Source organism: Chionomys nivalis, chromosome 8 (genome assembly GCF_950005125.1).
Source record: "Chionomys nivalis chromosome 8, mChiNiv1.1, whole genome shotgun sequence".
NCBI classification, from domain to species: domain Eukaryota; kingdom Metazoa; phylum Chordata; class Mammalia; order Rodentia; family Cricetidae; genus Chionomys; species Chionomys nivalis.
Window position 1 is genome coordinate 87,004,700 of NC_080093.1, and position 26,930 is coordinate 87,031,629.

General features: G+C 44.7%; 1 protein-coding gene across 2 annotated transcripts in view; it reads right to left on the reverse strand.

Annotated features, from left to right (window-relative positions):
- Nucleotides 1–26,930, reverse strand: part of Swap70 (switching B cell complex subunit SWAP70) — a 62,522-nt gene that overhangs the window by 22,151 nt on the left and 13,441 nt on the right. Inside the window, exons 2-3 of one of the 2 annotated variants that reach the window (XM_057779770.1) lie at nucleotides 21,089–21,229; nucleotides 5,089–5,262 (exon numbers count right to left, since the gene is read on the reverse strand). In XM_057779770.1, the coding sequence (XP_057635753.1) occupies nucleotides 5,089–5,262; nucleotides 21,089–21,229 (315 nt within the window). The remainder of the gene's footprint in view (nucleotides 1–5,088; nucleotides 5,263–21,088; nucleotides 21,230–26,930) is intronic. The other variant, XM_057779771.1, reaches the window with a different exon arrangement.

Sequence of the window (26,930 nt, forward strand, 5' to 3'; positions counted from 1 at the left end):
AGATGATCTTTCGTTTGCAACTCAGAAAATGTTACTAACAACTCCTCAAAGCAGCCTCCCAGGTCCGTCTGGAACCTTCCTAAAGGTCCCCTCTAGCCCCGAGAGGCTGATGTTCAGCCCAGCACCAACAAGCCATTACTCCCAACAACTGTGTCTTTTCCTGTTGACTCCCGACACAATCATTTTCTTACCATAACCAAACAGCAGAGGACATTTTGATTATGCTAGCTAAAGAGACACATTCTCCGGCTCCACTATTCAAGTGAACCACATAATGAGTCACGTGCTGGGTTGGTTTACAGTGGCCTGCACCAATTCTCAGGCGCATTCAGCTCAGGAAGCAGCTTGCTTCCTCCTTCCAAGCAGATTTCACCAAAAATAACAAAGAAGAAATTGCAAGCTGAATGGGATTTCTCTGGGCCTTTGGCTTGAACGTTTGTTCTGTCAAAAGTTCTCTCTTGTTAAAGGGGCAGTGAGGTTTTTACCTCACCTAAAATCTCTTTAGAACTATTTCAAGTTTTCATACAGCAAGGCAATTCTTCCAAGTAAGCACATGACGGACACATCCTGTTTTGTTCTTGGTGCTGTGGGAAACGGCACTAGCAAAAACCATACTTTACAGGCACACACTTCCAGGAATATCACCAGAAGGAGTAAGGAACCAACTCCAAGGGGATCGCCATTTCTTGGCAATGTCCCGATAGAGGCACCTTCATGTGCAATGTAAGTATTTATTTGACATTCTGGGCGATGGAAGCTGAAGCAAATGAATGTATTGTTCACACAACTGCCGCTGTCATACAGTGTGAGCTGAAGCAGAGAGAAAAATGCAAAACAAACTCAGACTTCACTGGGTACGGTAGAGCAATCTATAACCCGGCACCTGGGTACGGTAGAGCAGTCTATAACCCAGCACCTGGGTACGGTAGAGCAATCTATAACCCAGCACCAGGGTACGGTAGAGCAATCTATAACCCAGCACCAGGGTACGGTAGAGCAATCTATAACCCAGCACCAGGGTACGGTAGAGCAATCTATAACCCAGCACCAGGGTACGGTAGAGCAATCTATAACCCAGCACCAGGGTACGGTAGAGCAATCTATAACCCAGCACCTGGGTACGGTAGAGCAGTCTATAACCCAGCACCTGGGTACGGTAGAGCAATCTATAACCCAGCACTTGGGTACGGTAGAGCAGTCTATAACCCAGCACCTGGGTACGGTAGAGCAATCTATAACCCAGCACCTGGGTACGGTAGAGCAATCTATAACCCAGCACTTGGGGTGAAGGCAGGAGAACAGACCAGAAACTGTATCTCAAAGCCGGGCGGTGGTGGCACACGCCTTTAATCCCAGCACTTGGGAGGCAGAGGCAGGTGGATCTCTGTGAGTTCGAGACCAACCTGGTCTACAAGAGCTAGTTCCAGGACAGGCTCCAAAACCACAGAGAAACCCTGTCTCGAAAAACCAAAAAAAAAAAAAAGAAACTGTATCTCAAAAAAGCAAAACAAAACAAGTAACAACAAAAGCCTTATACTTAAATGCAAGTGATCATTATGATACATTAATTACTAGAAATATAAAAATTAGGCGAAAGTGGTAGAACACGACCACACCCTTAGCCCAGCAATTGGGAAGCAGAGGCAGAAAGATATCGGTGAGTTCAAGGTCAGCCAGGGCAACCGGAGACCTCGGCTCAGACAGATTACTTTAGATTAGATATATTGATGGACAGACAGTCTATTTGGAGTTCCACGCGATGAGCGTCAGGCTTCTCATATGTATATCAGACACTCTGAACTTCAAAACTCTAAAATTCCCAACGGGAATTTGTTTATGTATTTATGCACATTGGTATCTTGCCTGAGCGTATGCCTGTACAGGGTGTCGGATCCTCTGGAACTGGAATTACAGACAGCTGTGAGCTGCCACACACGTGCTAGGAATTGAACCCTGGTCCTCTGGAAGAGCAGCCATGGCCCTTAACCACCGAGCCATCTCTCCAGCCCCTGGGGAGTTTAATTTAAACTCACAAAGAATTTGCATTCAAAATTTATTTTTAAATATGCTTTACATTCTATTTTCTAACAATATACATGCCTAAAAAAGCTCAAATATAGTCGTTACGCTGTTAAAATTGAATAGGCTGTATTTTCCACAATCCAGCGTGACCTTGGGGTACTTGTCAAAGGGCAAGTGACTGACGTGCCCTTCTCAGTGGGCCCAAGCTCCTGGGTTAAATCTCTGAAGGCTGACTGGACAGCTGAACCAAGTTCACATTACTCTGCTCCAAAGACCCCTTCTCTGCCCCACAGGAGCGATCTATAAATCTAACTCTGCTTCCGCTGTTTGTAACAGATATTGTCATGTAAACCAGGCAGGCTCGACCTTCCCCAGGGCTGGAAACGCAGCACTGTGTTCCCAGTTCTTTTTTTTTTTTTTTTTTTTTTTTGGATTTTCGAGACAAGGTTTCTCCGTAGCTTTTGGTTCCTGTCCTGGAACTAGCTCTTGTAAACCAGGCTGGCCTCAAACTCACGGAGATCCGCCTGCCTCTGCCTCCCGAGTGCTGGGATTAAAGGCATGCGCCACCACCGCCCGGCTGTGTTCCTAGTTCTGACTGTGAGAGGAGATGCTGAGGCACAGAGGAAGCCCACACAATCCATGACAAATCCACTGCACCAAAGAGACCATTCTCTTCCCAAACAGGAGTAACATGTTTGAAAGAAGACAAATGTTCCCGTCAGCTTGCCACAGTGGAGATAAGCACGGGAGCATCTGGCTGGGCTCTGGGCCGCAGCAGAAACAGGCCCCATGGAGGCTCAGAGTCATCGAGAGGCTCACCACAGTGGTGGCCCAGTGATGACAAGGCCCCCAAATCAGGAAAGCACTTACCTTGTCCATAAACAAAGCAAGCACACGCCCTTGCTACGTAATCACTATTTCGGAAAACAAGACAATGTGGCTTTCAGGTCCGCCACGGATATTTTAGTGACAGAAAAATCCAAAAGGTCAAGATTAATTCCAACACATGAATAAACTTGCAATTCTGGGTGTGGCTGCAAACAAAAATACCTTCAAAGACCATACTGGAAAGCAGGGCCAGGAGGCACATGCCTTTAATCCCCGTACTCAGGAGGAAAAGGCAGGCAGATCTCTGAGACCAGCCTGGTCTACAAATTGAGTTCCATGATAGCCATGGCTCTGAAGAAAGACCCGTCTCAAAACAAAAAAAAAAACAAACAAAAACAAAAAACAAACAAAAAAAAAAACCATGTTGGAAATCTTATGTGGGGCAGGAAAGATGGTTCAGCAGCTAAGACCGCTGTCGGTACCCACATGGTGGCAAACAACCTTCCATAACTCCAGGTCTGGGAAATCTAATGCACTTTTCTGACCTCCAAGGGCACACATATGGTGCACAGACAAACATACAAGCAAAATACTCATACACATAAAGTAGTAATAGCAGTAGTGAGAATAAAACAAAATTCTTTTCTAAAAAAAAGAAATTAGCATGCGCAGAGACCCGAGCCGCAGCCTCTTCAGGCCGCCATTATTCCACTCGTTCTCTGGGTTGTGCTGGGCACTGTTCTAAGATGCTACTTTCTGCTTCCCCTTTAACAGTATCCATACTTGATGCGACAGCATTATCAGAGTTAACACTAAGAATTGTTCCCACTATCATAGAAACTGCCTTTCCCTTGTTAGCAAGACTACCTATTATTAAATCCAGGGGCCCCTTCTTACCACTATCTGGTTTTTCTGCAATCTAAGATTCTCACGTATCTCCTCTTATCTGCCCAGTTCTACTCCTTTACCAATTCTACTTCCTCCTGCTACCATAGAAACAGCCCCAAGTTTCCTTGGCTCTCACAACTCCAACTATGGTCCCTGCCCCTGCCCTAACCCACCCTCCACCCCCCCATCCCCCCACCCCCCGACCCCCGTGTTTTCTCCAGTCTCTCCCCAGACCTGGCCTCTCAAGCTCCAGCTGTGTATTTTCCTACACCGCCAGATGCCACACCCTCTCCAGACACCCACTTGCTCGTCAACTTGTCATACAGTCATTCGCTACCAAAACGCACGAATACATCTCTTTAGTGAGCACGGGTCACGGCACCACGCCAAATGCTTCGTATGTCAACCTGTTCAGCCTCACAGGGTAGAAAACAACCATCTCCATTTTAAAGATGGGGAGACCCAGATTGGGAGATTAATTTGTTGCTCTGTGAATAAGTGGTAAAGTCAGGTTTCAAAAACCAGTCTGTTTCAAAGAGCATGCTTTAAACTAAAACATGCTACCTCTAGTGGGCCAGGACTGAAACCTGCCTGTACTTCTCCACAACCAGGCCCTGTCAACATGAGAGGGCAGCAACAAGAGGATACAAGTTCCATCGCTGGCTATGACATTATCTAGTGCAGATCAGTTAGCTGTGCTCTGCAGAGGACTCTGAGACCCAAAAGTTCAGCCACAGGAATCAACAACATCATAATCACGATTTCATGAATGTAGCCACCTCATACAGGAAATTGTCATCGTGATTCATAAAGATCCTTGCCTGGTCAAACCTCTCCTGCATCCCTGGTTCCCAGAAAACAGCACAGAGACCTTATTCCTATTCCCAGTGCCTGCACCTTGGAATTCCTGGGGGAATAATACAGAAGAGCACAAGAGGTGACTTCATTTGCCGTGGGAGGGCCAGGAAACCACCAGCACCCTAGACTTTGAAACAGGACTAGTACCTACTCCTAACACAGTGACAGAACATTCTGGATCCTATGTATTTCCCACAGAGCATCAGTCAGTTCTTCCACAAGGACGGGAAATCATGTTGTCCCTTGCATTGAGCAAACGGTCTTCAGATATCATGAGGACGGACTCATCTGCAATCATGGCAATTACAAGAAGTAGCCTCACTGTCCCCACAAATCTCCAAGATTGGGATGGACCCCAAATCCTTAAGCTGTCCTTTGCCTCTGATCCAAAAAATACTGTCTCAAATACCAACACTAAATCAACGCAAATGTTTGCTGGCCAGGCCTACTCAGTACCCAGACATCTAAAGACTCCCCAAGGCCACGCCTTACCTCTTCCGGCACAATAAGTAATGGATACTTGTCCTCAGACAGAAAGTTGAAGATGACCCACACTTTAAATGCATCTTCTTCTGTAATGAGTAGTGGATTCTTTGTGAGGTTTTTCTTGACACAGAGGGTCCAACACATTCTATTGAATTCAATCTTGTCAAAGTTGTCCTGGACCTAAGAAGGAAAGAAGTAAATTTGTGAGCCAGTCTGAAATAAGGTCACACACTACAGAGGGTCTCTACTGGGCCTGGGGCATAGCCTCATGTTCAGGTGTCAGAGAGCAGGGAAAACGAGGGCCTGTCCTTTCCTGTGTCTCCATGTGTGCTGGGGAATATGATTTTAAGGGGTATTGCTTTATGTTGCATTTGCTTAACTCTGTGAAGCTGTGTTACTACTGTGCCTGTCTAAATCACCTGATGGTCTAATACAAGGCTGAACAGCCAATAATGAAGCAGGAGAGAGAAACAGGCAGGGCTGGCAGGCAAAAAGGATATAGAGGAGAAATCCGGAGAATGAGAGAGGAAGGAGGAGGACTTCAGGGGCCAGTCACCCAGCCACACAGTCAGATGCGGAGTAAGAGGAGAGAAAAGGTATACAGGGTTGAGAAAGATAAAAGCCCTGAGGCCAAAGGTAGAAGGGATAATTTAAGATAAGAAAAGCTGGCAAGAAACAAGCCAAGCTAAGGCTGGTTATTCATAACTAAGACTAAGCCTCTGTGTGTGGTTTATTTGGGAGTGGGGTGGAGGGCCACCCAAAAAAGGCAAAAGAGTAAAAACATCACACAACACATGTGAGACAGGTTTTGTTCCCCCATCAAGATGCTGGGAAATTTCTCCCAGAAGGGTTCAAAGGCCGGACAGATCAATACTGGAAAATGCCCACTGCAGAGGACATAAGGGAAACTGAGGCTACAGGGAAGACTGGATCAGGAAGAGGCTGGTCACTCATGGTAAGGAGTGGGGACAACTGAAAGCTCGGTGATCTTCACTTTTAAAGCCACATTATTCTGGGACAATATGGGAGGCACCATGGAGGAGCTGGTGAGCAAGAAAAGGAGCAAAGCATGTATTATTGGAGAAGTAAGCTGTGTTGTGTGTCACGGGAAGAAGCCCCTGCTGGCCTCAGGAGATGCCTGTGTTTGGCAAACCAGACTCCGAGGAGCAGAGAATGCTCTCTGTACTCTGTTGTTAGTCCCATCTCGTTCCGCTGTCACTTCTACCACATGTGGCAGATCTGTGGATAGGAAGAGGCAGCAAGGGCCTCTACTTGCTTATTTATTTAGCCCCAACACCATTTACTGAAGACTAATTTATATGTGAAGGTCAGGGGATGTCTTTCAGGAGTCAGTTCTTTCCTTCCAACATGTGGATCCTGGGGACCGAACTCAAGCTGTCAGACTTGGTGGCAAGCAGATTTACCAGATGAGCCATCTCAACGCCCCACCCCCACCACCGCATACACTTAGGTGCTAGGAACGGAACCCAGAGTCTCATAAATGCTAGGCAAGCATTTGAACTTGTACATCACTCCTAGCCCTGACTTAGACTTCATATTAGTTTTCTAAGTTAAATATCATCCCTGTTTTCTAGACCAGGAAACAGGTCAAGGTCACATGACTGGCACATATCAAAGCTAAAGCTTAAAGGCCAATTCTTTCCACGATGTCAAACCACTTGCAAAACTCAGTAGATGGAGGTCCCTGTGTGACATAGGTTATATCTCTGCAGAACTAGTTCCAGCCACTGCCACCAGCCTACCCACATCATGAAAAACAAAAAACAAAAAACAAAAAAAAACATTGTGAAAGATAGGCCATAAGGGAAATAACATGTGCACAAAAGTATAGATTCCTGCTCAGCCTTGATATATGGCATTCTCCTTTCTTCCTTCCTTCCTTCCTTCCTTCCTTCCTTCCTTCCTTCCTTCCTTCTTTCCTTTATTTCCTTTCTTTCTTTCCTTTCTTTCCTCTCTTTTTCTTTCTTTCTAATTTAACTTCTTTACTGGTTCTTTGGGAGTTTCACATCATGCACCGTAATTCTGGGGATTCACTTTTCTAAGTGAACAGAAGTCAAATCATAAAAGACTTACAATTTTAAAAAAAAAAAGTACAGATGCCAGCTTGGTACTTAGCAGAAAAGTTGGCATTCAAAGCGAACCTTAAAGGATGCTGAAGGTCACCTAGATGGCTCAGGTAAGGCACTTACTGCTAAGTCTACGACTTGAGTTTGATACCTGGATCCCACATAGTGGAAAGAGAACTGACTCCCATGTTAAGTGGTGTCTGACTGTCACACTCACATGCATTACGGCATCTACACGGGTGCACACACTTTTGTCTGTTTTAAATCAGGTGCATTGACAAAGACAAGGAAAGACAGGAGAGGAAATGCTGGAGCAAAGGCATGGTGGCAGCAGTATGCACTCACATGCACGGGACAGAGTGTAGCCAACTTGGGCTGACCAGCAGATCAAATGCCAGAGGCAAACTGAAGTAAAGTTTATTTATGCTACGTCTAAGCACGAGGGGAGACAAGCAAAGGTTTTAAAGGTAGAACCTGGCTGTGTCTGTGAAAAGCACACTAAAAACACTGACATATTACGTAAGAGTGTAGTGTGAATTCTAATTGGTCTCAATAATAAAAATCCAGAGTCAGATACAGGGTTAATGTTGAAAGATCAGAAAAGCAGAGCAACCAGCCGGCCACTAGCTCCTACCTCTACTGAATCCTCAGATCAAAGGGGCGACTCTGTCCTGCGAAACCTCAGACTGAATCCTGAGCTCTGTCTCCTCCCGCCTTATATTCCTCTCTCTGCCCTGCCATATATCCCTTCCTGTACCCACCCCACTAGTGTTGGCTCTGTTTCTCTTTTAGAATGATTCAACCTCATGTAGCCCAGGGTAGCCTTGAACTCACAAAGATCCTCTGCCTCTGTCTTCCAAGTGCTAGGACTAAAGGTGTGTGCCACCACTGCCTGGCCTCTATGGCTGACTAGTGTGGTTTTATCTGTTACAGCACAAACTATCACCACATAAGAGGATTTTCAGTAGATGGAAGGTAGGGGGATGGAAGGTAGTGGCAGCAACAAGGGGATGTTGGTAAGAATGCATGAGTACCAAACATGTGCACAAAACTCCCTAGCTTTGTGAAGGAAGGGAGGTGTTCAGCTGCGGGCATCTTCAAGTTGATGTTCTAGGAATACTTAGAGATATCCAAAAACAAAGAAGGGGAAATACAACCTACAAGAGGTGGATTTGTGAGGCAACAGTTAGATAATGGCATGGTGATGACCACAGACCGAGAAATAAAGCAAGAATGGGTGGTACCAGAAAAAGAACTTCAAACTGGGCACAGAAAGCACGCACATCCAAGTGGGATCCCAGCGCTTGGAAGATGGAGGCAGGAGGAACAGGGATCCAAGGTCATTCTCCTCTATTTGGTAATGAGTTCAAGGTCATCCTGGGTTAAAACCAACAAGCTGGAAGTTGGCAAAGTGTGGTGCTCTACACCTGCAATTCCAGCACCTGGGAGGCTCAAGCAGAGGAAATGAGTTTGAGGCCAACATGGACTGCACAGTGAAACTCTGTCTGGAAAAATAATAACACATCACATTCAACGACGAGAAACTGAAAGCTTTTCCTCTAAAGGAGGAATAAGACAAAGACATCTGCCATGGTTACTTCCTGATATAATAATTTAAGTACTAGTCAAAGCAGCGAGGCAAAGAAAATAAGGAAAACTCAGTACCTAATGTAGATGACCGAATCTTATATTCAGCAAACAGTAAGGCTTTTAGAGATTCACTTTCAAGAAGGTGAAAGACTTGCAATGAAAACTATTTCACTGCTGAAAAAATATAAAAGCTATAAACAAGAAGGACAGCATCTCATCTATGTTCATGGATTAGAAACCTAAGATGTTCAAAACACCTAGAGTAATCTACAGATTCTAAGAAATTCCTGCCAAAATGCCAATGTGTTTTTTTGCAGAACTAGACCCAGAAAAAAAAAAAATCCTAACATTCATACGAATCTCAAAGGACTCTAAATAGTCCAAACAATCTTACAAAAGAAAGAGAAACCAAAGCTGGAGGCCTCACATTTCCTAACCTAAAAATAATTAACAAAGCATTATATTACTGACATGAAGACAGACATGGAGACAGAGAGAATAGAATTAAGTCATCAAGGATAAAATCACATGATCTTCAACAAAGGGCCAAGAATACACAAGCAAAGGGCCGTCTCTTCAACAAGTAGTGTTTCAAAGACTGGGTAGTGGAATGCTCTTTACCTGACCCTATATACAGAATTTAACTCAAAATGTTTGGAGCTACGGTTCAGTGAACAGAGTGTTCACAAGTTCCTGAGTTCCAGAGATCCCCAGCGAAGCACAGAAGAGAGGGAGGAGCAATAATATGGACAAAGGGGTCAAGACCTCGATAGGGAAACTGAACAGCTGACCTGAGCTAATGGGAGCTCACTGACTCCGGACTGAGAATACGGTAACCTGCATAGGACCAAACCAGGCCCTCTGAATATGGGTGACAGTCGTATGGCTGCGGCAGTCTGTGGGGCCACTGGCAGTGGGATCAGGATTTATCTCTAGTACTTGAACTGGCTTTTTGGAGGCCATTCTCTTTGGAGGGAGACCTTGCTCAGCCTAGATATAGTGGTGAGGACCTTGGTCCTGCCTCAAAGCAATGTGCTAGACTTTGTTGACTCCCCATAGGAAGCCTTACCCTCTCTAAGGAGTGGATAGTGGGTGGGGTGGAGGGGACGGAGTGGGAACTGGGATTGGTATATAAAATGAGAAAAGATTGTTTTAAAAATAAATAAGTTAATTTAAAAAAAAAAAAAAAAACAAGTCCCTGAGTTCAATCCTCAACACAACTGGACAAGGTGGCTCATAACTGTCATCTCAGCACTTGGGTGTGACTGTAGCTACATGGCAGGTTCAAGGCCAGCCTGGTCTATATGAGATCTCAGAAAAAGGGAAAAAAGAAAAAAAAAAGGTCAAAATCAATTAAAGACCTAAAACTATACGACTTCTCAGGGGAAAGAGAAGTAACACTTCAAGACATCCTATATTTTTGGTTGTAGCCTAGCCTCTAACAGCCGAGCCACCCCCCGGCCCATCTCAAGACATTCTAACAGCAGTGCAATCTTGTCCTCAGTGAGCATGCATTTAAAAGCACTTAAAAGAAGACAATCGCAGAAATCTGAACACATTCCTATAACTCAGTGACATTACCCAAATTAACCAGGGCCCAAAGAGAGAATTTAAATGAGCAAAGGGCTTGACTAGACAAGTCTCACTCTCTCTCTCTCTCTCTCTCTCTCTCTCTCTCCCTCCCTCCCTCCCTCCCTCTCTCTCTCTCTCTCTCTCTCTATATATATATATATATATATCCAGAGAATGTCTACAAATAGCCAATAAGCCTATGAAAAGATGTTCAAAATCACTTCTCACAGGGAAATGCAAATCAAATACAATAAGCTATCAGCTCTTACCTGTCAGTAAGATGGCCACATAATGGAGGAAGGTCATTGGCTAATAAAGAAACTGCCTTGGCCCATTTGATAGGCCAGCCTTTAGGTGGGTGGAGTAAACAAAACAGAATGCTGGGAGGAAGAGGAAATGAGCTCAGATGCAATGCCGCTCTTCTCCAGGGCAGATGTGATAAAGCTCCAACCTAAGATGGACATAGGCTAGAATCTCCCTGGTAAGTCACCATCTCGTGGTGCTACACACATTAATAGAAGCAGTGTTTATATGAATACAATTTGTGTGTTGTTATTTCGGGGCATAAGCTAGCCAGGCAGCTGGGAGCTGGGTGGCAGGAAGCAGCCCGCAGCTCCTTCAACAGCCACAACCAAAGAAACGTGAGGTGAGAACAAACTGAGCACCCCCCCTTTTTTTCTTTTTTTTTTGATTTTTCGAGACAGGGTTTCTCTGTGGTTTTGGAGCCTGTCCTGGAACTAGCTCTTGTAGACCAGGCTGGTCTCAAACTCACAGAGATCCACCTGCCTCTGCCTCCCAAGTGCTGGGATTAAAGGCATGCGCCACCATCGCCCGGCCCCCTCCCTTGTTTTTAATTTTTTGAGACAGGGTTTTTCTGTGTACCCCTGGCTGTCCTGGAACTCACTCTGTAAACAGGGCTGGCCTTGAACTCTGAGATCCACCTGCCTCTGCCTTCTGAGTGCTGGGGAAACAGAGCCCTTTGTGCGCTGCTGCTCAGACTGAAAAATGGTGCGGTTACTGAGAAAAACAGTATAGACGTTCTTCAGCAATTAAAAATGAAAGCATCACATGACCCAGCAATCTCATTACTGGGTAAATATCCAAAAGAACAGAAAACAGGGCCTAGAAGAGACACTGGACCCCCGCATCCACTGCAGCACTGTTAGACAACTGCTAGAGAAAGAAGCCTGCGCATTTACCACATCGGTAAAAGTACAAAATCCATCACCTCTCAATCAAGTAGAATTCAAAACAAGAGACAAAACCTTTTACATGAGGCATATGCTAAATTCAACTTGGATCCCAGGAATTTCCTATACATATGCCAAAATATGACTTTTGAAGTTCTAAAAATAAAAATAAATAAATACATGCGCTCTTGCTAAATACAGCCAAGTATGGTGGTGCACACCTTTAATCCCAGTACTAAATACAGCCAAGTATGGTGGTATACACCTTTAATCCCAGTACTTGGGAGGCAGAGGCAGATGGATCTCTGTAATTATGAGGGCAGCCCAGTCTACAGAGTGAGTTACAGGACTACATAGTGATAGCCTGTCTTTAAAATAAAATAAAAGAATAATAAACCTATCAACGATTTGACGATAGGTAAGAAGAGGGACCCTCAGTGTCTGTCTGCGCACACTTCTGTGAAAGGATCACCAAGCAACAGTTCCAAGTGTACAGAGGAACCTTACAGTGGGAAAAACACATTGTAAAAGCTCATCTGCTTCTGCAAATCTCCAAGAAAAATTACTTGGGAGGGGCTCATGAGGCCTGACCATCAAGGGAGCTAGTGACTATGAAGGCTGCTGTGGAGAGGAAGTCTCAGTCCTCAGTAAGGTGACCAATGGTGCTGGCACACACCAGCAGAAGCTCCACACTTGTCCCCATAAATGTGACCCTGGTTAGATCGGTGGGTGGGAGAGTAAGACCCAAATATAACAGAAAGGCATGGAAATGGGTCAGGACTTAGGATAGGGGAAGTAGAGCTAAGAGGGAGTGGAGGGATGAGAGAGACCAGAATATTTGTGTGACACTGTCAAAGAATAAATCAATCTGAAGTAATTTCACCTAAAATTACTTATCCATTTGCAGCACATATCATAGAGCTTTTTCTTACATGAGGGAAATACGCATAGAATGCAGGTGGTGGCCTCCTTGAGGAAAGAAAGAGGATGAGGAAAGAGCTCAGAAACAGACGAGGCAACAGACAAGCAGCAGGCTGGAGACATCCAATCACACTTCACAAACGCCATGTCCTCCGTGTGTCTGTCTGTGACAAAGGTCCCACTGTGTAGCCTCGGCTGACCTCAATCTTCTGCTCCTCCTGCCTAAGTGCCCTTAGGTTCTAGGACTTTGGCCTAAGCCATCACACCTGGCTTCAGCTGAGCAGACGGAAATGTTTATTATTTGTGGGAGGTTCCATTTTAAATAAGACACAGTTGCTACCTCTTATTTCCTTGTCTCTGTGAATCTGGGAACAGTGAGACAGACTAACACATCAAACGCTACACTCGTTCTGGCCTCCACGCCCAGGTGTAGGGTGGAGTGTCAATGGACTCATACAGGACTTCAGGGAGATGACAAAGTGTAAGAGACTGTTATATCGATTTACAGCTTGCTCCGTGTCAACTGTTGAAGGCTTAAAAATAAGAGTCTTTCCCACCTTAAAAATAAGAGTCTTTCCCACCTACTCAGCTGGATATGGTTCTAAAAATGAGAAAGAAAAAAAGCGAATTTTTTTCTGCCAATGAATTTGTAAATAAAATGTGGTATATCAATACAATAGGATATATTCAGCCACAAAAATATAAATTATTTATATATCCTAAAACATGGACAAAACATGAAAGACACCACATACAGTTCCACTAACCCATGAAACAGAAAGCAAGTTATTAGTTTCCCAGGGACTGGGGAAACGGAGAACTGAGAGTGAGCCGGAAGAGTACAGGATTTCCCCGAGGGATGACGGGGCAGAAAGTGTCCTGACAACTACTACATCATACACTTTAAAATGGTAAGGATGAGCTACGCAGGGCGGTGTGGCTAACGCAGGAGGATTGCTCAAGTCAGAGGCCAACAGGGACTACACAGCAAAGATACACGATCTTATCTCAAAAAGACACAAATCAAACCAGGCGTTGTTGGCACATTAGTTTTTTTATCAGGCACTCAGGAGGAGAGACAGGAAGATTTCTGTGAGTTCAAGGACAGCCTGGTCTACACAGAAAGTCCAGGATTGTCAGCAAAATACTGCCTTAAAAAACAACAAAAGGTAGGGGGCAGGCACTGGGGAGAGAATGGTTCAGTAGATTGATTGTTTGCCACACAAGCATGAGGACCAGAGTTCAAATGCCCAGACTTCACATAAAGCTGGGTGAGTACCACGTGTCTGTAACCGCAGCACTCCTGGATACAGAGAGATGGGGCCAGAGACCTCACAGGCTAGTTAGCCTAGAGAAGCAGTGGGGAAAGAACAGAGAGGTCCTGACTCAAGAAAAGCAGAAGGCAAGAACCAACAGCCAAGGTAGTCCCTGCACACACACACACACACACACACACACACACACACGAGGCAAAAGTAAAAGAGAATCAGTTTGGGCGGTAGCTGTGACTCAGTTGCAGAGTACTGTGCTGCCTTGCACTAGACCCTGGGCTGATGTCCGGTATGTCAGAAAACAAGACAAGTTTTATATGACTAAAAAAACTTAATCATTTTATGAACCATAAAACCAGAGCAAAGGTGTGGAGCTAGGAAAAGGCAGAAGGAAAAAAGGGGAGGCTCTTAATGTAGTCACACCATAATTCCTCCTCCAAATTCCCTCCTGAGTCCAAGCTCTACACTCTCTGGTGAAGCTCTCTATTTACTCGAGTTCAATGGTTCTCAGCCATGCATCATGACCCTTTTCACAGGGGTCGCCTAAGTCCATCAGGAAACACAGACATTTACATTATAATTCATAACAATAGCAAAATTACAGTTATGAAGTAGCAATGAAAATGGGTCACCACAACATGGGGAGCTGTATTAAAGGGTCACAGTATTAGGAGGGCTGAGAACCACTGCTCTAGTACACACGTACAGACGCACGCACACGCACGCACACACACACACACACACACACACACCACGAATCCGTTCCAATATAAGGCCATATTTTATTCACATCTGCATCCCCTGTCTGCTATGCAGGGTTCATTTGCTCATTTGCTTACAGAGTTGTAAAGGAGCTGGGTGGTGGCTCATGCCTATATTAGCCCTTGGAAGAATGAGGCAGGAGGACTGCCATGAGTTCAAGGCCTGCCTGGGCTACAGAGTCTTTAAAAAACAATGTAAGCATTCACTGGGTACCAGTCACTGAACTAAAGCTGGAGAGCAGTGAGCTGACCTTGCTGGCATAGGGCTCACACTCCAGACGCTGAATCAGATCCCCCAACACTACTGATAACAACGGAGAGCACAGAATGCTGGAGAATCCCAGCACTCCAAGAGGGCGGGGCACTACCTGAGGAAGTGGTCAGAGGATGAACGAGAGCTGGCTGTGTTCTAAAGTGACGCCGTGACAGCACAGGAAGCAGGAAGAGCCTCAGCAATTAGAGGAACAGAGAAAAGGTCAAAGCCGGCACACCAAAGTGCACAGTCCAAATGTTTAGCTGATAAAGGTGGGAACCAAGCATGGTAGTCTGTGAGGGGGTGTTTGGGGAGGGGAGTACTGAAGGGGTGCCTCTCCGGTTAAGAACACCTGCTGCTCCTGCATCTTTGCGGAGAAACTGAAATTCAGTTCCCAGGACCCACGTCAGGTGGCCCATCATCCTGACGCTCTCTGCTGGACTCTGACGGCACTGCATGCACATGTATACATACACACATACAACACATGCTTGAATGTACACACACACAAATAAAATTAAAACTAAATCCTTAAAAAGATCTTTAAGACTATGATTCTAGCCGGTCAGTGATGGTGCATGCCTTTAATTGCGGTACTCAGGAGGCAGAGGCACACAGAGAAACCTTGTCTCAAAAAAAAAAAAAAAAAAGACTATGATTCTGCAGGACAGCCAGAGCAACACAGAGAAACCCTGTTTTAAAAAAAAAAATATATATATATATATATATATATATATATATATATATATATATTATTCTGCCGTAAGAAAATATGATTGTTCCATGCCAGGCAGAGGTGGCACAGGCCTTTAATCCCAGCACTCGGAAGGCAGAGGCAGATGGATCTCCATGAGTTCGAGGCCAGCCTGGTCTACAAGAGATAGTTCCAGGACAGGCACCAAAAACTAGAGAGAAACCCTGTCTCGAAAATCCACAAAAAAAAAAAAAGAAAAAAAAAACAGAAAAAAAAGAAGAAAAAAAAGAAAATAAGATTGTTGTAAGGATAAGCCAGTAAACAGGTGAGGTGACAGACACCAGGCACAAAAGCTGGACATGGGAGGATTCCATCATTAATGAATGTCAAAACAGGTAATGTGTAGACAAGAACTTGCCTAGAGCTGTGGCAGAGGAGATTATGAATGCTATAGAATGAAATTTTCGGAAGGGAATAACAAAAACATCCTAAACTTGATTGTGGTGATGGTTATACAAAACTAGCCATATCAAAACCCACCAAACTATAAGGCTAAATAGGTAAATTGCACGGAATGTGAATTTGGTGCCAACACTGCTATCTTCACACACGTTATTTCTTTAAACCACATTGCTGTTGTATTTACTGTGCCAGTCATGGTCTTCAGGAGCATGAGGTCCCTGGTGGCTCTCAGCAGGAAACCCCTTATTTACTCAAAAGCCCACAGCCTCCAGCTGCTGTGGGATAATGCTCTTGTACACTGTAAAGATTTGTCACTCATATTAGTTTAATAAAACACTGATTTGCCAGTAGCCAGGCAGGAAGTATAGGTGGGCGACCAGACTAAGAGAATTCTGAGAAGAGGAAAGGCAGAAAGTGAGTCACCATCCAGATGCAGAGAAGCAAGATGAAAATGTCTCACTGAGAAAAGGTACCAAGCCATGTGGCTAAACATAGATAAGAATTATGGGTTAATTTAAGTTGTAAGAGCTAGTTAATAATAAGCCTGAACTAATAGGCCAAACAGTTTGTAATTAATATAAGCCTCTGTTTTTCTTTGGGACCGGGTAGGACAGAAACTTCTGTCTACATTCAGCAAGGCATAGTGATGCGTGCCTGTGATCCTAACCCTACAAAGGTACAGACAGGACAATCAGGAGTTCAAGGTCATCCTTGGCAACTGAGCAAATCTGAGGTCAGAATGGGCTACATAAACCTGTCTCAAACCACCTCCTTTCCCTCCAGAATGATAGGAATGCATATACAGCTCTCTATGATGCATAAATATGATGAAAATCTCTCTGGAAGGCAATTTGGTCATTGCAGCAAATTAAAACTACTGAATTTTCAGGCTAAGCAGTTAAGAGAACTGGCTGTTCTCCCAGAAGACATGGGTTTGATTCCCAGCACCCATGTGGTGGTCCACAACATCTGTAATTCCAGTTCTAGGAGATTTGACCCTCTTCTTGGGCTCTGCAGGCACCAGGGACACACATAGTGCAAAGACATAAAGGCAAACACCATACATATAAAATAAAAGTTTTTATAAACCTACTTAACTTTAAAACAACAAAGGTAGATCTAGTGAGAAAGAACATGAAAAGGCCTCGGCTAAACCTAACTAACAATACCGTTCATGCTCAACGACAGCTGAGGAATTTTAAGAGTCAAGTGTAGCCGGGCGGTGGTGGCGCACGCCTTTAATCCCAGCACTCGGGAGGCAGAGGCAGGCGGATCTCTGTGAGTTCGAGGCCAGCCTGGTCTAAAAGAGCTAGTTCCAGGACAGGCACCAAAGCTACAGAGAAACCCTGTCTTGAAAAACAAAAAACAAAAAACAAAAAAAAAAAAAAAAGTAAGAGTCAAGTGTATAGAATTAAATTAATAGAAGAAACCAAGGAACAGATTTTATGGCGCTCAAAAGATGACTCAGTGGTTAAGAGCACTTGTTGCTCCTCCACAGGTTCAGGGGATGTGACGACCTCTTTTGGCCTCCTTTGGCACTGCGTGAATGGGGCACATAGACATGTATGCAGGCAAACACTCATGCACATACATATTTTTAATTTTAGTAGCTCTACCAAAAAAAAAAAAAACTTTAAAAAAGAACAGGTTTTTAAGCAAGAAATGCAACTAGTATATGAGTAGCAAACATGGTAAGAAAGTATAGAGAAGGAAAACTGCAGAAATGGGAGGCTGGAAGGGCTGAACGCAGAGGCTGGAGGCCTCAGAGGAAACACTGAGCTGGTGTACCATGTGCCCCTCTCTATGTGTGCTTCCAAAACACAAATGAGAACAAAACAAGGGGGTGCTGCTGGAAAGCACAGGCATCGCCAACGTGAACGTGGCAGTGGCCAATGGATTACCAGCTTTAATCACATTGCCCAGACAAACCTTTAATACACAAGGGCAAGAGCTGACCACAGCAAGGACCAGCGAGCCTCATCAGCCACAGATCTCACGGAAGAATGACAGTCTCAAAAGCCTGCCAAGGCAGAACAACTACTTTGTGTAGCTAGTTAGAAATAAGCTGTTTTCAAAGTAATAACTGGCCTATGTCTTCAAGTATTCACCATCAAGTAATCCAAGTATAAAATCTTGTTTCAAAAGAGGAAGAGGAGAGGGAGGGAGGGGGAGGAGGAACAAGAAGGGGGAGGGGGAGGAGGAAGAGGGAGAGAGGAAGAAGAAAGCCCACAAAACTGGGATTTCAAATCCTTTCACTAAAGAAGGAATTTAACAAAATTAACACTCAGGCAAAATATTTCATAAAGAACAACAGACTGATTAGTCACCTGAGGTCTCAGGAAAACTGGAAGTAAATTCTACCAGTGTGACAAACATCAGGAATGGCTATCAGGAAGTAAATGCAGAAGCCAAATATGAAAGCTACGTTTTGGAAAGCAGACTTCAATACAATGAATGTATTTCAGGGCCTTATACTGTTGAGAGTAATAATCCAGACAAAACCAGAAGACTTGGAGAAAGCAAGCAATGAACACAAACACTGAAGAAGAGAGGCAATCTTAAAGCACTTGAGACAACCGGACGGAAGCAGAGACAGTCTGAGATTCTCAGAAAGTTTTCAAAGTAACTCCACCCCTGCCTTTAACCATGACTTCCCTATGTAGAAAATAATAATAGTAACCTGGAGAAAGAGGACTTAGTCTTTAAGAGCCCAGCTAAGGGACACTGCTGGAGGAGCCAACTGGCTGCTCAGTGGGTAAAGGTGCTGGCCACCAGGCCTAAAGACTGAGTTCAATCCCCAGAACCCACAGAGTAAGGAGGAGCTGACTTCTCCAAGTTGACCTCTAACCTCCACAAGTGCACCCTCTCCCGCCCTCATACAGGCAATAAATACATAGAACGTAATTTAAAAATCATTTTAATCTATTGCCCCGTATTGGCTGAACTGCTTCTGCTCACAGGGCTAACACCGGGATCCAGCAAAGTCACACGAACTCGGACGTACGTCTAGCAAGTGTGTGATCTACAGTTCATATTTTACCGCAGAAGGAGCAGCACCCCTTACATCTTCTGCCAGCAGCCTTCACACTTTTGGCTTTTTCTCTCCCCAAACCAAATTTCAGAATCTAACCCAAAGCCCTTGAACAGCAGGACACTAGGCAGCCAGGACGGCTAGGCAGCCAGGAACAGGACTCACTATTCCACCACACCCTCACTGGCTCCACAACAGAATTTTGCTCCAAATTTAGTGGTTCAGTGTGGACTTTTTCAATGCTTCTATCTTTTCTCCCACTTACAGGACTTTAAACTGCCAGACTATAATAGTGTTTCAAAACTTAAAATTCAAATCTGAAAACACACTACACCATGGAGAACAAACTGCAGTAGCAGAGCAGAGAGTTTCGGAATATGAAGCCAGTGGACCACGACCTCATCACTGACTCAGCCCGCACAAATTCTGACGCTGGAATTCCTCAGTATGTTCCATAATATTCTCTTTGTTTTTATTTTAAAAACAGGGTTCCTGTAGTCCAGGCTGGCCTTGAACTTACTCTATTGCTGAGGGTGACCTTAAACTTTTTTAAAATTTTTTTAGATTTATTCATTGTGTATAGTGTGTTCTGCCCACATGTATGCTTGCACAACAGAAGAGGGCATCAGATCTCATTATAGATGGTTGTGAGCCACCAAGTGAGAAATGAACTCAAGACCTCTCCAGTCCTGACCCTGAACTCTTGACCCTTCTATATCTACGTCCCAAATGCTAGAATCATAGGCATTTATCACCACACCAAACTATTGTCAAAACTTTTAAGATTATGGCTGGGCATGGTGGTGTATACCTTTAATGCCAACACTCTAAAAGGCAGGGGCGGGGGAATCTCTATGAGTCTGAGTCCAGCCTGATCTATACAGCAAGGGCTACATAGAGAGGTCTTGTCTCAAAAAACCAAAAGGAAAAAAAAAAAAAGAACTTAAGGTATAGAGTGTTCAGACATACCTTAGAGCAATGATTCTCAACCTTCCTAATGCTGCAACCTTTTAATACATTTCCTCACGCCGTGGTGACCCCCAACCACAAAATTATTTTGTTGCTACTTCATAGCTGTAATTTTGCTACTGTTATGAATCATGATGCAAGTATCTGATATACTACCCCTAAAGGGGTCATGCATGACCCATGGGGTTGAGAATTGCTGCCTTAGGGTGTGTCTGTGATGCCATTCCCAGAGAGGACTAACTGAAGGGAAACGGCCCATCCCAATGTAGATGGCACCATCCCATAACTGAAGGGAGATGACCCATCCTAATGTGGATGGCACTATCCTATGGGCTTTAGTCCTAGACTTAGTAAAAAAAAAAAAAAAAAAAAAAAGTGAAGAAGAGAGAAAATGAGCTGAGCTCCAGCAATCATTCCTCCCTCTAATCTGCTGGTCTGCCCAGATGTGAACAAGCAGCCTCATCCTCCTGCTGCCAGAGCCCCTAGTCCCTCCTACTGCTAAGCCTTCCACACCACAACGGACTAAATCACATCAAACCGTGAACCACAGTAAGTATCTCCCCCTTAGGTCACTTCCTGTCAGGTATTTGGTTATAGCAACAGGAAAAGGAACTCATGCACATCCTAGGAGACAACCCGGGGAAGATGTGAAGACATCCTTTAAAAAATCTAGAATGAAGTTTGCTGTGTAATATCTACACAGCAATTATTGAATTATCACCCCTTTGGTATTCGTATTTAACTCCATCACACTCATTCTTTAACAACCGCTGCAGCACCTGGAAAACCCTATTTTCCAGGGTAAGTAAAGCATCCCGAGAGAAGACAGACACAGAGTATCACAAACACATTTTTTATTTCAAAGAGGAAACCAACCTGGAAGTGTCAATCCGAGAGAAGAGGAAGGGAGGACCTCAACCTCACTCCTACCTATCTTCCGAGGCCTACACACCCAGCTTTGTTTGTTTGTTTGTGTAGCCCTGGCTGTCCAGGAACTGCTCTGTAGACCAGGCTGACCTTAAACTCAGAGGTGCACTTGCCTTTGCCTCCCAATGCTAGGACTAAAGGCGTGTGCCACCACATCCAGCCTCATACCTAGCTTCATACCCAGCTTCTTAATGCACCCACCAACAAGGACTGCCTTGGTCCACTTGATGCAGACAAAACAAGCAGAGCTGTACGTGAAAAAAAAGTTAGCATCATACCTTTTCCAAAATGAACTTGTTTAAATATGGCATGTAGCCCTGGTTGGAGACAGGCCCTTCATCATCATCCCTGAAGTGCTCTTCAAGGGCAACGGGGTCATGTGGAACCTTCAGCACTGTGCACAGGTTATGTGAAAGGACCTAAGAGGGGGGAAAAAACAGTGTAAAGACACCCACTTACCACCACACAAGCCCTGACTGTGTGAACACAACACAGTGGTCCTTGGCTCCTAGCAAGGTCATTTCATATTAACTGGTCTACATTAAGGACGAAAGGGAGCAGTGGCAACAGAAAGTGTTCAAAATTAAACTTTTCCCTGTGTCAAGTTCCTCTCGGATGTCAGAACTTGTTTACAGAAAGAACTTGACAAAATGCTATAAAGCATTTTGGAGAAGATGTTTGACCAGGACAAGACACACCTGCTCTGGATTCATTTCCCACTGACTATAGAGAAAGGACCATATTAATACATGAATATATCAAGTATTAGTTACTAATCTCTAAGTATACTAATATCTCTAAGTTTTTATGACTTTAGGCTAAGTTTAACATCTGTATAAAAAGACACAAGACAGTCAATCAGCCAAAACACATCTGTAATCCCAGTGCTTAGCACTTGACAGGTTTCAACAGGAATCTGCAAGCTAGTCAGCCTGGGAAGCAAAGTTCAGGCCAGACTGGGCTACCTTGTCTCAAAACCAAAATGGAAAAATAATCACAGATAGACCAAAAAAAGAAGTCTGGGAGCTGGAGATGCTGCTCACTGGTAGAGTGCTTGCCTGGTGTGCAGAGGCCCTAGGTTCTATTCTCACCCAGAGACAAGTGAGGGGTGGAGGGGAGAGGGGGGAGGGGAAAGGAGGGGAGAAGCTGCCATCCCAGAGCACAGGCAAAGGGCTATTGTTGTGGTGTGGTAACCTAAGTGCACACTTCAGCACCCACGAGAGAATCAGCGAGCTCAGTTGTCTTAAGTTTTACATTAAATTAAAACTCCAGTACCTTCCATTTCATTTACACACTGAACAGGTCACGTTACAAAGGCAATGCTGGACTCTCTCCTCCAACCACTGTAAACCTCCCTAGGTGTCAAATCCCAGGTTAATATAGTTCCTATCTGTTCAATATTAAACATGTAACTACTCTTTGCCATGTTCACTGTGGGTGGAGGCACACACCTTTAATCCCACAACTCGGGAGGTAGAGGCAGGAGGATCTCTGTTCATGGCCAGCCTGGTGTACAGAGTGAGGGCCAGGACAACCAGGACTACACGGAGAAACCCTATCTCAGAAAGGGGGGGAGCCACATTCATCCACACAAGCATCTTCAATTTCACTAAGGAAGTCATCTTCTGCATACACCTATTTTCAGCTAGGATCTTTTAGATTAAAGTCTAATCTATAAAAAGAACATTTGCATATCTTCTCTCTATACTGGTTTTGCTTCTCAAAGCGTCATCTGTGTGGAGATCCTTTCATGCATGCTCTACCGGTTTTAAGGAAGTCAATTTACTAATGGGCCTAAGCCCCACAAAGCAGACTTTTACCAACCCTACAACACAGGCTGAGTTCCTCACACAGAGCCTGTACATCCCAGCAGAGCCTCCAAGAGGAGCACAGTGGAGCCTTGCACACCAGTCGGCAAACCCTAAATATATTTCTTCCTCTATCTATCAAATATACCCTAATTACCCTAACAAGGTTTTGTAAGGTCGATTTCAAGACTGTAAAGTGTTTAGAAATCACAGAGAAAAGTTCTCATGTCAGGCACAGACACCATCCAGACATAAAGATCACTTGGGACTTTACCAAGTAAAAATCCCCAACCACTGATTAAATTAGGGTATGTCTATAAAATGTTAGGATCACAATGAAGCTCACTGTGCACTGATAGGAAAACAATCCCAAGATGAACTACACCTTTTTTCACGCAGCGTCTGCAGTTCAGACCCTGGAGCTGGAGCTACAGGCGGCTGTACCGCCATGTGCGTGCCGGGAACTGAACCCAGGTCCTCTGTGAGAGCAGCAAGGGCTCTTAGACACTGAGCCATCTCTCCAGCCCAGCCACATTTTTAAGGGTATAGTATTCAAGTGTCACAAGAGAAATGAAAAGGAAGAAAAAACTATGGTATTCTGAAGGAATACATAGGTAACTAATAAGTGGGAGGCAGGGACAGAAGACAGGATTCACAGCAGCTTCTTTAAAAATAAAAATTTGTGTTTGTTGTCTAACTTGTTTCCTGTTCTTAGAACAGAACCAAGGGCTTCGCACTTGCTAGGCAAGCACTCCACCACCGAGCTACCCCACACTCCGTACCATGGCCTGGGAGATGGCTCAGAGACTTGCTGCACAGACATAATGGATAACCTGAGTTCAGATCCTAGTACTCACATAAAAAAGCAAGGGGTGGGCCCATGAGCTTGTAACCTAAAGAGAGAAGAGACGGCAGCTGCCTGTATTCCCAGCACTCAGGAGGCAGGGACAGAGGATCCAGGGCACAAGCTGGCTGCACAGAGTAGCTGGAATTGGTTCGGGGTTCAGAGTGCAGAGCAATTAAGGAAGATACATAACATCAACTTGTGTGCATGTACCCATGTGTACCTAAGCCACCACACACACTCATGTACACCCATACACACACACATGCACACGCACACACACGCATGCACATACACACGCACATGCACACACGCACACATACTTTGAAAGAATAAATGGGGGGTGTGTGGGGATACAGTTTGGTCAGCAGAATTCTTTGCTGACATGCACAAGGCCCTTGGTTTGATGCCCAGCGTGGCACGCACCATGCACAGTGGTGTGTGCTTATAATCCTAGCATTGGATGTGGAGGCAGGTTAATCGGTTCAAAGTCATCCACAACCAAATACTGAGTTCAAGGCTAACCTGGGACATTTGAGACTTGAGATTCATCCCTCTCATAAAAAGGGGGGAGGAGTGTTAAATAAGTAAATAAGGGTGGCTTTTGAGTGTTTGAGAAACAAACAGAAAACATTCGTATGGAGGAATGGGGTGTGAAAAATAGCTGACTAAATGAAGCCAAGCTCTCCCGCTGGAGAGAAAGGCTCAGGAGTTAAGAGCTCTCGTTGCTCTTGCAGACCCAGGGTAGATTTGCAGCACCCACACGGTCTTCACAACCATCCCTAACTCCATTTCAAGGGATCCGATGCCCTCCTCTGGCCACCTTTGGCACCAAGCACACACGGTGCACAGACATGAATGCAGGCAAAACGCAACACACAAAATAAAATGAAAAACCTAATAAATTTTTCTTAAATATTTTTAAAAATAAGATTAAATTGAGAAATATAAAGCAAAGCCTAAGCAAAGTCCATTCTCTCCCACGCCTACCCTGTCTTTGCACTTGGGTCTCAAGAGTTCCACTGAAAAGTCTGCCATGGCCCTGGGCACCATCTTAGCATCCTTCTCGTCTTAGAAACAGGAAGTACTAGCACAAAGAAATAAAACAGAACTTTCTTGACAAAGGTCAGCAAACAGAACTGAGAGAAGAATTCGGGTTTCATCACTCTTGCCCTGCACTGTCTAGTAACAAACCCGACTCTTCAGTTCTCCGAAGAATGCTGTTCCTGGGAATTCTTCCCACTGTGCCTCTCCCACTTTCAGAATTCTCATTTTCCCTAATGAATCAGATCAGCTCGTTCTACTTTAAGGAAAAAAAAACTGCTGCTTGCTGTTTGTATGTGGAGGTGCCCTGTTTGCCCCAAGGTCCTGAAGATTTGGATGCTAGACTTCAGCATGGAACAGCTGAACCGCACTCTGTAAACACAGGGCAGCTGCATTTACCTCCCACAACTGAGGTAGGGGTCTTTCTTTCTTTCTTTCTTCCCTTTTCTTTTTTTTTATTTTATGTGCATTGGTGCTTTGTCTGCATTCACGTCTATGTGAAGGTGTTAGATCCCTGGAGCTGGAGTTACAGCCAGTTGTGAGCTGCCATGTGGATGCTGGGAATTGAAGCTGTGTCCTCTGGAAGAGCAGTCAGCACTCTTAACCACGGACCATCTCCCCAGCCCTCTGAGGTAGCTTTCTTCCCACACTTAATCACGCTATAGTAACAAGCACTGTGAACGAGACCTGGGCCTTAGGATGATGTGACTGGTTTGGTCTCAGTATCCTCAATATAAAATGAGGAGCTGGGTTTAAGTCTAAACTTTGGAAGGAAAAATCCCAATGCTTAGTTGTTAATCCAAATTCATGTCATGAATTAATTCCACAAAAAGAGTCACCATTTGGAGTGATGGTTCAGCTTTGTTACAGTTTCTTTTTTTATATACAGAAAGGCTTAGAAAAAGAAGTCTTCAAAAAGGTTAACCACAGAAGTTGACATAAAACAGATGAGAAACTTTCTAAGGGGACATTATCTTTCGTCAACTTTTAAAAGTCTAGACAATACATTGTTTTGGTTTTTGGTTTCTTAACTTAAAAAAATATATAAAGAAATCGAAATTTAGGGCTTAGGAAGTCACCCAGTCAGTAAACAGGCTTGCCTCTCAGCCATGAGGACCTGAGCTCCATTGCCAGCCCCACGCAGAAATGTTGCTCACTATGACACTTGTAAACCCAGCCTGGGGGGTGCAGACAGGTGCAGAAGTCCCTGGGGCTCGTTGGCCAGCCAGTCAAGCCTAATCGGTGAGTACCAGGACAACAAGTGACCCTGTCTCTAAAGAAGTTAACAATATTCCCGAAGATGACTCCACAAACTAGTAAAACGATGAGAAAGTTTCGTAAGCCTCCACAGCAGCCTGGGCCTTTTAGAGTAGGCCCTCACCATCCACTCGTTTACCTCAGAGACTGCGAGGAAAAGTGAGGTCTAGAGCTATTTTTACAAGTGAAGATATTAAGTCTGAGGATTAGAAGATGTGCCCCAAATCCATCTTGCATGTCCTGATACTGGCATTAGAAAGAAACCGATCACTCTGGTCTTTACTTGTGCCACCTTCTCTCTCCTGGTAGACTGCCTTGCCTATGAAGAGAGAACTCCAAAGACGCACGCTGTGTCTAGGCTTCAGGGATGGGCTAGTGCCCCCTCGGCCCCACCAGTCAGGTCCCCAGGGCCCAGCAAGGTGACAGGCACTCAGCAGAGCTGAGTCAAGCCCTGTGGTGAAGAACCACTACAAACCCAACCAACCTCTGTGTGGAAACACTCTTCTCCCAGCACAGGCTCTGAGGAAACCACTCCCATAAGCATCAGCCCTTTCTCCACACGAGAAAGCAGAAAAACAGATTGAACAAAAGCAATCAGAAGCAAAAAAGACTGCAAGTTCCTATTTGTAAAAGGATTGCCATGAGCTGCTGTACTAAAAACGTTGAATTTATTCCACTTCAGACCCTGCTCCTTCAAAGGCCATTCTCCAGCACCCACATGACTGCTAAGCAACTTTCCTCTCTGTCCCTTCGTCTGAAGAATAAATCATTGTTACACAACAAAATATCCACATCCATGCCAGAAACTCATCTCTCTGGGCCCTTGAGGGCAGCCTGCTGCTGACCCCGCAGGGCCTCTGCTCTGAGATGTCCTGTGTGTGGCCTCTGTGCATGGCTTGCATTTATGCTTTTAAGCATTTTTGCCCCAGCTATCATAAAAATGAAATCAAGGATGGTGGGCGACTAAACAGGGTTTTGCCAAACACACTACTGCTGAATGTTCACCCTCTTCCCTCCCAAAGATGTAGAGATTCTGAAGGCTTCTTTGAAACGCACCCCCGAGTCGCACACGCTTCCCTATACAGGATGTGCGCAATGGGCAAGATCAGCACAGAGAAAAGGGGGTGGGGACTGCTATTCCAAACACTTGCACAATTACAGAACCGT